General features: G+C 41.0%; 1 protein-coding gene across 8 annotated transcripts in view; it reads right to left on the bottom strand.

The window, feature by feature from the left end:
- Nucleotides 1–12,425, bottom strand: part of LOC128137068 (contactin-4) — a 351,999-nt gene that overhangs the window by 124,904 nt on the left and 214,670 nt on the right. For all 8 annotated transcript variants that reach the window (XM_052777691.1, XM_052777698.1, XM_052777690.1 and 5 more), the window contains 2 exons: nt 6,454–6,580; nt 5,234–5,409 (listed from right to left, as the gene is read on the bottom strand). In XM_052777691.1, coding sequence (XP_052633651.1) covers nt 5,234–5,409; nt 6,454–6,580 — 303 coding nt within the window. The remainder of the gene's footprint in view (nt 1–5,233; nt 5,410–6,453; nt 6,581–12,425) is intronic.

Here is a 12,425-nt window from a genome sequence, read left to right as displayed (position 1 = left end):
CTGTTAAATTACAGATTCAAAGGAAACTCCTTCATAGAAACTATGGGTTGCTACAGGTTGGAAAGGCACTGATTTCAGAGAAGCGTCTCTGTACAGAGCGAGAGGAAGGACACCAACTGTCCTCCCAGCATGGTGGTGTGATAATTTGCAAAATACTAAAAACTCCTGAGAGGTAGATCCCATTTCTCTAACAGCTCATGTTTCACAGACATCACTTCTAGGCAGTTTTTCTAACAACGGGGGGCAAAACAATGCTATGACTGAAAAACTGCACCGGTTTGGACTTAATTTTCCTCTTTGGATACTCACTTCAAAATCAACAGCATTTGACAAACATCGGTACTGACGAGAAAGGCAACAGCTACTGCAATGGCTACTCACCTACTCTCCGGAGGGTTTATTTTAAAATCAGCATTACTAGAGGTAGCACTATCTTTGAGTAGTTTCAAGTTAAACTGCAAATCCTGCTGAGGATTTTAGGGCCAAATTGAGTCTAGTTATCACAGCAGGGAAAGGACATTTTATCCACCAGCACTGGGGATGGCTCCACAGGAGAAGACAGGGGTCATACCCCAGGAGAGCAGAGAGGAGCCTTGGTCCCATCCTGGGGATGCATTAGCTGCCACAGGTGGAGGCAGCAACGGAGCAGACGCAGTCTGGAGACCCCTGGGGTGGGGGCACAGGGGTGTCCAGATTGACCCTCTGCACTGCTCCTGGAGACGTGCAAAAATGTCTGGTTTCAGTTTTGGTGGTAAAAAACAAATTGCAGCCTCAGCAAGGTAAAATAAATATCAAAGTTAATCTCTAATTAGAGATGTTATTCTATAGGTGCTGATAAATCAGCTGAAAGGTAAAATAGTAATTGCCATTCTCTTTGCTAGGGAGAGCCCTGTCTCTGATAAATCAGCTGAAAGGTAAAGTAGTAATTGCCATTCTCTTTGCTAGGGAGAGTCCTGTCTCACTTATTCCATTGCACCAACGTGATCGCAAGAGAAAAGATCTGGACATCACTTGGCAAAGAATTACACACAGAAGAGAAAACCTTACGTAGTCCTATTTCCTCTGAGCCCACTTCCACCAGTGTTGCTCATTTTGAACAGGTTTGACAATCTGGCCCCTTTCTGCTTTACAAACCTTTGGTTAAACAAGAGCAAACCCAAAGACAGCAGACAAGAGTCACAAGTCATGTGGAAGCTGGCACTCTCCATGGTCACCCACACATGGCGGTAGATCAGGGGCTTCTGCAAAGACATTTCTGGTGAAAAGGTATCAGGCTCAGCTTCCCAAAGGCACAGTCCTTTGGACATCTACCACACTCAATGGTCAATAGAAGGGGAAGGAATAGGTTTGAAAGCCTTTGGGTCATTACCTGCACAGGACATGGAGTACAAGCATACTCCACACGACCAGTAGTAGCTGCTAGGAGGTAATATTAGTACTAGCAGAGGCCATCAATATAAGTGAAATTAAATCTTAATAAGTAGTCCTCCAAATAACACACTCCTGACAAGTGTCTGCAACCGTGGTGCAGAACAGGCCAGTGAGCTTCTCTAAGGAAGGGCATCGATGCTGCCTCGCACTGGGGACAGACAAGCTCTTGAAGCCTTTCCCAGGACTGAACTTTGTGATTTTACATCTATGGAGATGTGGGTATAAATGCAACTTTCAGCATCTGTGTGCACTTATGTTCCATTTCGTAAATTATTTCACAGTCAGTAGAAATAATTTGGCAAGGAAGCTCATTAAAAGCACATCCTGCTCATGGCGTGCTGCTCTGCACTGAGCTCTACCGCTCTCGTGCCCTCAGTCAAGAGCTGCTCAGCACCTTCAAGTCATGCCAAAGAGAACGGGAGCTGAGCAGGCAGAACAACTTGCAAATTCATCACTTTCTGAGCGGTATGGTCCAACTCTGGTGCCACTAAAAATCAATACAAGTTTTATCTTCGACTTAAACGGAAGCAGGATCTGGGCCATAGTAAACAGCTTTAATCATATGTCTGAATGGGTGGGTACATCTCTAAACTGCTGCATAACTTCTTATTGATTTCAGTGTTATTTCCAAACAGAAACTACGGTACAGTGAATAAAATTGTCAAGCTAAGCCCCATCCCCTAAAATAAAAAGCACATAATTTAATCTAGTTCAGCTGTGTTTTTGCAGATCATTTTAGAAAAGCCATTATTAGAATCCATACTCAGACTTTAAAGCTTTTTTTTATTTTTCTGAGAGCCTGTATTGCTATAAGGACAGGGTTTAGTGCATCATTAATCCATATTCTGTTACTGTGGCACAGCAGATTCCTCATGTTCAATTTCAGAGACAACTAGCATTGGGGAAAAAAAAAAAAGGAAAAAAGAACAAATTTGAATGTAAATTATGTAAATGACATCTCACAAAGCAAGTATTGGGGGAAAATATTAGCACTTTTATCGTAATGAGTTTGTAACCTAAATACATATTTCAAGGATTAAATTGCTGACCCTGTCTGACCTCCACAGGAGGTTGAATAGCTAGATCGCAGTTTAATCTTCAGTGAAAACGCTAGAGAAGAATAATACAGCCCTTGAAGAACAAACAAACCTATATTACTGATGCCCCAAGATTCAGAATTTAACCCTTAAGAGGAAAAAAAAAAAAAAAAAGCTCAAAACCCCAGACATTAGTCTCAAAAGACTCAGCAATAACTTTCCTCAGAAATAAAAATGAGAACACAAAAATTACACAACACAGGATCAGGATGAAAAATAAGGGATTGCTTGGACAAGGGGGGAAGCTACAGACAGGTTAAGCAGCACAGTCCTGAGTCTCTAACAACGTGGCTTTCCACAGCTAAATCATAATATGTGACATAGTGGGGCATAAGAGACCAAGCTGAAGTGCTGGAGCTGGGTCGGAGACTGCACGTGTAATCTAGGTGCCAGACAAGGGTGTAAGTTCAAGGAAAGTAACTTGATAAAAGGGAAAAATCCTGAGAGAGCAACTGAGAGCAAACAGGTTCAAGAGAGCTCTCCAGTGGCTAGAATGAATCCCCCACATACAGTGTTTTAGGTTATTCCACACAAACCTACAGAATGCCATCCAAAAATGATCACATTTGGAATAAAACCACATAAAGGCAAGTAGCTATATTAAGCAGTGCTACTGCATCCGCACATCTTGGACGTCAAGGCCAAAACCCACGCATTACTAATACAGATGCCCATTTTTATTGGTTCTTGGAGGCAGAGCTTTTGTAATAAACTTAAACCACTCTGTCTGTTTCATAATTCAGCTAATTCTGGTTGCCATCCCTTTAGACTGTACAAGACAAAATGACTTCCTGTTTTGTGAAAGCACAGAGCCTACCTTGAAAATTGCTGATTTATTTTTATTTAATCCAAATGTATCTCATTGATTATGCTGTTTTAGCAATCTAAAATAAATTTTAGGAATCAAAAATAATACATTATTCAAGTTCCCCATCATTACTGTAACTGGAAAAGAACAAGCTTTGGTTTTGAGTTCAATCTTCTTACCTAAGAATCAGTCAAACCAAATTCATATTTGGTCCACTAGTAAACCTGAAAGATTTTTGCCAGATGTATCATTCACTGACATAGATAAATTAAACAGAGTTTAACAAACACTCTGTATCTGAAGCAAAGATAAAATGTTAAAGGTTTCTTATTTTTGTGCAGAATTCTCTGCATTTGCAAGCTCTTGATTAATAAGCACCTAACAATTTAAACAAGCAAGGCAGCTGATGTACTTCCACTCAAGTAGTCTGTGGCTACTGCACTTGCCAGCATCAGGATCCTCCCTCCAAGTCCCACATCCCGAACTTTGAAGCCTGGGACCAGCATCTAAGAATTGCAACCTGGTACCCAGCTTGTCCTTGAACGATTGACTTCAGCAAACAGTACAACCCCAGCCAAGGGTGAGTTGAAGTTCTTTGCTCTGAATAAGGATGCTTCCCAGGCTCACCCTGCCAGCTAGCAGAAGGCCACAATTTGTAAGACAGAGCCTGCTGTGAAACATGTGGTCATCAGAGAAGCAGACCAACACAGTACTTATGAAGTGATCACCTTGACATACTGAAATGTGGAGTGATGAGACTGGTCTTGAGGAAGCTGTTCATTACCCATCCAGAGTGAAAACGCACCTTCAGTCACGGAAAAACACATGCAGGTCATAAGCAAATGGATAATATATTGTAGACAACGCACGGAGACAGAGGACTTGACTCTACTCACAGTAATATTTCTCATTACAAATCACCTCTCTATATTGCGTGAACCTGGTGTTTATTGGCATTTTTACTTTTCATTTTTGTAGCTGGAGCACATCAGCTTCTCTTACCAGTCAGTCAAAAGCATCTTTCATTAAGCACTACTGAAAGCCCAGCTCACCATTACCGATAGCTTCATGTCTGTGAATGGAATGGACTGCCTTGAACTCCTGCACGTTGCATGCAAGGATATTTCATAGCAGCTCCTGCTGTAATTACCAAGCTGCTATGTACACCCCTCCCAGGACAACGGCACAGAGAAATCGCAGAGATGATGGATGAATAAGTTCATGTATCTATTCTCTGCCTTTACTTTCTCAACTACATGAGTAAAAAGATGACTTGTGGTCCTGCATTATCATTTGCCCACTCTTACAGACTTTATCCTGTACCTCAAAATGGCTTTACATAATTTTATACAATGCTAATTCACATCAAGACCTATGTCTTTTGTTATCCTTAGCTTTCGACAAGAAGCTGCAACTCTGAATTTAACCCAAAATAAATACAAAGCAGCCTGTTTTCCCTTCTACACACAGTTCCAAAACATCACCCATACCTGAAAGTACTCATACCTAAGAACTGAAATGTAGGACTTGCGAAAACTGTCATTGTGAATTTATTCCATATAAAGAGCATGCTCCTTCAAAATATTTTGAAGCTTTAATTCTCCACTGAAAGGAAAAATCAATGGTGAGATCCTGTTCACCAGATACTTTCCTAGGTGGCCTCTTTCTCAAGAAATAAGACATTTTACCCTGCACACTACATACAATTTTAGCTAAATAATCATAAACCAATGCATCTGTTCCTCATTCACATTTCCCCTCTAAATCCAGGTGTTTTCTCTACTGCATGAACAGCTCAGAAAATACTGCGTAATGCATTAGAAAAGATTAGGAAAGGTGGCATTGCTCTCAGGTTTTTCTAGCATACTGCAGGAACGGAGGCTGCCTTGTTACTTACAAGCAAACTGAAGCTTTGCTTCTCTGCTGACAATCGTTCCAAACGGGTTTGTTGCTACACACTGGTATGTTCCGGTATCTTGGGTTTTATTGGGATTATTGATCAATAGGTTGCCTTCCACCACGCTGTAGCGGTAATCCATACCGATGTCAATACTGGTTCCATTTAACTTCCAGCTATAGCACAAAATGCCAAAGTTAAATTCTGCTAATATTAATGGATGCTCTTGAGTATTTGAAAATATAACATGAAGTAAATAAAGAAAGATTTAAAACATCTTTTGACTACTTATTAAAAAAAAAAAAGCATGAAAATGCAAAATATTCCAGTATTTAACTGAAAGAGCAATATCCTTGACATATATTTCAGTCTCCGATATGATTAATGTTTCTGTAGTTGCTAGTGCTGCTGCTCTTTGGAATTAATCATTTTGCAAGGGGAAGTCCCAGAAACAGGATCTTTAAACCATTCAAGTCCACTGAGGTTTTGGTTTTTTTTTTTCCCACTCCCAACTTGCTAGCTGTTTGTTTTTAAATTTAAGAAAATTCAGTCACAGCAGATCTTGTCACAAACAGGGGCACTGAGAAATTCCAGCACCCATTGCCCCAGTTACAGCAACCTTCATGCCCACCAGCCCTCAACGGAGCATGCAAGGGAGCCACAGCCGCATAGCAGCTCCAGAACGTACAGAGAAACAATTTGAGTATGTTTGCACCAGTAAATCAACAGAGTTTATTGCATTAAATAGTCGGTCGTTTCAGAAGACAGCACGGTGGCTGAGGTCTGACGACTCTAATCGGTTTCAGAGTGGCATTTACTTTGGTGAACAAAATGAGAAAGGTATTAAAGGAAAAAACCCAGCAGCGTAAATGATTTACAGCAGTAGCATCGCCGTAGTAGTATACCATCTTTTTTCTAAGGATCCCAAAGCAGCTACTAAAGCTAAGAACAATTAAGAGCTTTGTCCATGTTTATGGAAAAGGATGGTTAATCTGGGAGCCAAGACTATTTATAATCCCTTCATAACCTTTTTGAACTCTTGTCCAAATTTTGCAATTGCATTGCAATACGTAGTAATTTCCTGATGCCTGTTTTTTTTGTTATCAGCATTGCGGCAGACTCCAGGGGTACCACTGAGTTATACTGCATGATACACGTTCTTGGGGGATACTGCTGTAGCGCGGAGATCGTGCTAAAGAATAGTTAAACATTCAACAAACCCAATGGTTGGTCTGGGATTTCCTTTTACTTCGCAGCTCAGCTTCACTTTCTTTTCTTCTGAATCCAAGGGGAAGATCACGCTGTTGGGCTCCTGAAGGAAAACTGGCCCGTGCAGTGTGTTGTCGTCTGCATTAAACAGAGGAAAAATGTGACAGATATTTGATGGAATCTCCACGTAGCCAGTGTTAAAATACAAAATAGCATCTTAGCAGCAAAAGGCCATGTATCATTCACCCTAGAAAAGATGTGACAATGATACCTTTTTTTTTTTTTATAGCAGCCAGATTTTTTTTCCAGAAGTCATTGAACCCAAGTGCGGTCAATGTTCGCAAAAATGTTTGTGCACTAAACAGAGCACAGACTGAAACTTTACCCAAAGTTCAAACAAATGGGAACAGGCAAAGCTTACTTCAAACCAGAATGCTTAGTTTCACCTTTAAAAACTGAAATATTTTCACTGTAAATTAAAAAACCACATTATTAAATACAGCTACACAGTAATGAGAGCCGGAGGTTCACCAGCATTTACAGCCCCCAGGAAGCCCCTCCATTAAAAGTGGTTCTGCCATCCCTGGATTGAAACCTTTTTGCAGTCACAGGGCGTAACTGAGCATCAGCCCCTCGGAGGGGACCCTTGGCCATGTAAACCCTTTCACATTTTCTGCCCTTTCCCAGCGGTGATGCTGCTGCAGGGATCCCCCAGGCACCAGCCCTTGTACCTCACTGTACTCCCTGGGGACAAAGGTCCTGAGTGCTTGGTATGAACTGCGCTGGCAAGCACATTACACACTTGTGCACTTTGGAGTATTAAAACCTCACTCTAAATACAGGTAGAAGAGTGAAAATATTTTGGCAAAACAACCTTCAAAGAGTTCAGTAGTCATTTCACAGCAGTCCAGCAGTCTGAGGTTGGGGATTACTTACAGGAGCCTTCCTTGTACTCACTTTTGTTCTTTATTTTAAAAACACATTTTTATTTTCTGTGTTATTGACTCCTTCATATCTTCTTTCCCCTCTCCTCAACTACTTTAAATTTTCATCTTATCAGTTTATCTTTTTTCAAACCTGGAACTAACGGTAAGCATTGCTAACAGGAACAGTCCTGAGGTACAGCTTTTCTCTGCCTGCCGCTTTGCAGTTACAGGATTTCATGAAATACGTCAACATTGCTCAAAATGCCCACAAAAAGTTACAACGAAAATTCCCTGCTCTCCATCCTGTTTATATTAGACAGTTTTATCTTCACAGTAGATGTTCAGAACATAAAGGAAACCAACTTTTCTTCCCTGAAAAGATCAGCTACCTTGATTTCACCAAGACTTTTCCACCCATCAGTGTCGATGTCTAGCTGCCTCCCCTAAGTATAGCGCAAGTAAGGACCCAGTGAAACTGCTCACAGTCAGAAAGCCTTTTAGCTGAATAGAAGGAGCCTTGCTTTAACATTTTTTGAACATTTTCCGATCATGTTCTGCCCTATCATCTTTACAGCAGACTTCTGTTCTTGCAGAGTACTGACAGGACAAAGGGCAACTGCGTGGGCCATCAGGGTGCTGCTGCTGGTACCCACAGCTCCCTCGCTGCCGAGGGCAGGGACTCGCAGGGACACGAGCCCGGACATCGCTTTGGCCAGGCAGCCACGCTGCTGTCTGGTCTGCTGCCAGATGTCCATCTTGATGGACCTGCAGGAAATTTGTGGGTATAGGAGGTCAGAGGAGAATGAACAAATAAAATATAGAGATGATGGGATGAACAAAAAAATAAGAAGGAAAAAGGAATGAACAGAAGACGATGCATCTTCCCAATGGGAGGAAGGTGAGTATGAATGTGAACAGCCCTCATATCCCCCGACACTGGGAAATCACCCGGATTTATTAGGGACAGAACAATGACTCTTTACTCCAGGGAAAAAATTCTGTCATCTCCACAGAAGGATTTCAGAAAGACTCTGCCAGGAAGATTATAACGGAGCAACCTCTCCCCCGTATCTCCTCCCTCAGGCACCACCACAAAAGAGAATGCACTAAGCATACAGTCATATCAGTTGTATTTATCTTTATTTTTAATTATATGTTAATGATATCTGACTGAGACTCATTCATTATTCAAAACACATTTCACATAATCTCTAGCTTTAAATTATACCTGTGTGCAACTTACTGCTGCTGGCAGAAAAAGATAATAATAACCATAAAGCATACAGGGTTAGATTACGATATCCTGACTTGTTTCTGAGACCCAGGGCTGCTTCACTCCTTAAAAAGTCTCATTCACTGTAAGAAATAATATTAGAATCTGGCCCATTAAGATTACAGCTCTGAGTACTATATTAATGGGTTTGAAAACAAGAGAATTAAAATACATTTTAATTTATCCAGTTTTCTAATTGCAAAATACAGAAGCTGGCCTGATGCTCAGGTCCTGTGTAAGAATCGCTTCAAGTCCCATAGGCAAGGAGCTTGATTGTGCCGGGACAGGCACAAGCCAGACCATCCCAGGTAATCCAGTTAGCGAACCGTGCTGACTCAGGTACGTGTTGCATCAGCTGTGTCATCTGCCTCACACCCCACAAAGGACTCAAGTCACACTACGCTGTCATTTGCTGTTATTTCAATTACGGTGTGTCAATTTATATCATATCACATCATGCTAAAGGTCAGATTCTTGGTCCTCCTCCCATCACAAGAAAATACACTTTGCATTAAAAAGTAGATAGCTCACCTACTTGAATCAGGAAACAGACACACAAACAAATCTAAGGGTCCAAACGTGTCCCCATATGACTAGGACATCACTTGGCTGCAGGATCAGGGCCCAGACCCTTATGGTGTAGCGTCCTGGGGTGAGACACTGGTCTTCAAGGTATAATGAAACTGGTCCACATGATGCAATGGGGTGTTTGATAGGGAGTTACATTTGTGAGAAACATCACAATCTGCCTACGTAATTAGTAAGCAAAGTACAATTTAGAAAACACACTGAACAAAAGGTAAAGAACTACAAAGGTAGAAATAGTCACAAATAGGTGAAAAGGCTAAATAACTTAATTTGCCTAAGCTAAAATAGAAGCTCATGGAAGATCAAATGAAACCGCTCTTCAAATATTATATCTGCTGCTGACACTAACATTCAGCTTTTATATGGCAAAAAATGCTTGCCCTTCCTGTTACCCAGCGAGAAGAAAAGCCCTGGTGCAACTACTACTTGGCTTTCAAGAGAACAGCATTGGGTAAGGCAGGGAGAAGGTCTGAAAGCAGCTGCCAGCATATCAGGGGATCAGAAGAGGAGGAAAAACCTTGCAACACTGAGTAGATAAAATTATTTTGAGTGCCTTTCTTCTTTCTCTTATTGCTGCTTGTGTATAACCAAGATAAGCAAGTCCAAACTATTTAATCTTCAGCCTGTAGAGTCCTTTTGCTACAGTCTAATGCGTGATTGAAATCACTGCAGCCCAGATCCTAACACGGTGTGTGACAAGATTTGAGCCACAGTACCTTACAGAAGAGGAGGATTTGGTTCAAAGAACACTAAATAGTCGCTAATAAATAAAACAAACTGCTGTCTAGATTCTTACAGACAGAAAACTAAAAGTACCTGTACCATAAATAGTCCATTTTTGACTAACTTACATTACTGGGTAGAAACAGATTTCAGATGTTTGGTGTCAGCACAGGCAAATGCATTTGCTCTATTACAGTGTCTGGTTTTGTGGGAGCAAAGTTTTGCTATTCAGATAAATTTGAAATGTGAATTTTACACTTTTTTTTTTTTTTAAATAAAAGTGGTAACTTCTTTTCTATTGCAATAATGTTCAGGGACTCACAATCACAAAGCAACAACACATTTTTAGCTTATCACTGATGAACACAACTAGCTGCTTGATCCACAGAAGCCCACCGATGCCAGAAGGCGGTTCTTTCCTGAGCTTAGCAGGCTTTTCCCTTGCCCTTCTTATCAGATTGCATTTTCAGGTTCAGGTATCAGATTAGGCTCTCTTTTGGTCATTTAATCAAACAGAACAATGAAACAGTGCATATATGTATGTACACACATGAAAGCTGCTCAGTTATTTTAGCTCACTTCGCTCTTTACGATATTCAGCAACTACTGCATAACCTGTGCTACTCCTTACACATTTGTTACTGTCCTGGGAAAATACAATAAGTAACCTTCCCGGACAAGCTAACTGTTGAGACACTCTCCCAGTGACAGATTTTATTGTTCTGAGTTACATTTCTTTTGCTCGAGCCCGAAATGAGTTAACCCAGAATGAACACTGAGCTGCCCTCAGCTTAAGACAAGTTGCAAACAAGATTGGTTACCAAAAAGCATTTTTTTTTTTTTTAACCCTGTCAGATGAAACAAATGTACTACTGCTCCAGGTCTGCCTCCTTTAAGCGAAGTGTATTTCTTTCAGTAAGATGCAGGGTATAGGAAATTTCAGTAGATTTCATGATCAAAGAAACATTTTTAAACACAGTACGAGGGGTATGCCCATATGCTGTTGGACAGAATGTGATAGATAATTTAGATGAACATCCTGCTATCCTAGCTTCTGCTGAGATCCATACACTTTTTTTTTCCTAGTGAATCACAAAATCTACTTTAAAATGCCAGATTAATTTAAATACATTACAAATGAAGAGCATATTTTCTGTGTCTCTCCAGTACCCTAAACCTGAAAGCCAGCATATCCAGTAGGATGCTAAATGCTTGTCATCTTTCGGCACTTTTGAGGAATTGAAACATGAAGAACATCAGCTGAGGTTAATTCACATGAACAGGTGAAACCATTCCTATTCTCTCTGAACATTAAGCCCAGTGACGGATATTGTTACCTAAATGGAACTGCTTTAATTTTCATTGAAAGTTATGGCCAATTTGAGAGAAGGTTTAATTGAATATTCCACACTGTAGGGAAAGATAATAACTAAACTGAAGAGAGAATTCTTGGAGTATATCCAGTATAAATGATAAAAATCCTTTCCTTGTTTGCTGCCGAGGGAATTGGTTTCTGCTATGTATGCTGGTGTGTTTTCATACAGCACTACAAGTCGGTATTTCTTCAAGACAAAACTGCACCTTGGGAAGAGCAACTCTTCAGGAAACTGGAAAGTGAAATGGATAGGACAGCTCAAGGGCATCACTGATTAACACAACAGCCTGCTCTTCAAGGTTAGTCAGCTGCATTACATCCTCCTGAGCAGGAGAAGACTAAATTGGACGGCTCGCTCTTTATTTTTTGCCTGTCACTTCTATTAACATCAACTGCATGCACAAATGGTGCTAATGGCTTTGAAATTACAAGAAAGCAATTTTTACACCAGATAGTGCTACTACAAATAATTCTATAGACTTCTCAATGAACAAGACCTGCTAAAGGTGCTTCCCATTCAATAGAAACAAAAAATGTATTTAAAAAGAGGAGATCTAAAAAGTCTTGTATGAAGTGTTATTTTTAAGGGAAAGGCCTTGTAGCGCTGCATCTTTGGAGACAGTCACCAGCCTGCCTCTGCTGTTGGGCTGCTAATTGTTCCTGCCTACCACTGCACCATGGCTGACCCACATGTTTAAGAAAGAAAAACAGTCAAGATTACGAAAGAGAACAAACCAACAACAATCAGATACTTTCACTGGGAGCAAAGCTGAAACAAATGATGAGGCTCTTTTCCTCCTTATCATCATCATCACCCCACCACTGCATAAGATGCACTTTCTGCAGTTCCACTGCAATACTTTGAGCTGCAGGAGCAAAACACCCAGAGATCTTGTCTGAGACATCCCCTGCAGACTTGCTTCTGGGGTAAGCTGGATGAGCAAGAGACCCACCACCTCTCTCCTGACCCCTTGCAGCACCAGGCTGCAAGATTGGGCTTGTTTTGTAGCACCCTACAGCTCTCCAACAGGGACCACGAGCCAGATGGCTCCTCCCGCTACCACCTCTCTTTTCTGACATACTTTTATTTCCCAGATC

Source organism: Harpia harpyja, chromosome Z (genome assembly GCF_026419915.1).
Source record: "Harpia harpyja isolate bHarHar1 chromosome Z, bHarHar1 primary haplotype, whole genome shotgun sequence".
In the NCBI taxonomy this organism is placed as follows: Eukaryota; Metazoa; Chordata; class Aves; order Accipitriformes; family Accipitridae; genus Harpia; species Harpia harpyja.
The sequence above is the reverse complement of the archived record's forward strand: the minus strand, read 5'-3'. Positions and strand labels throughout refer to the sequence as shown.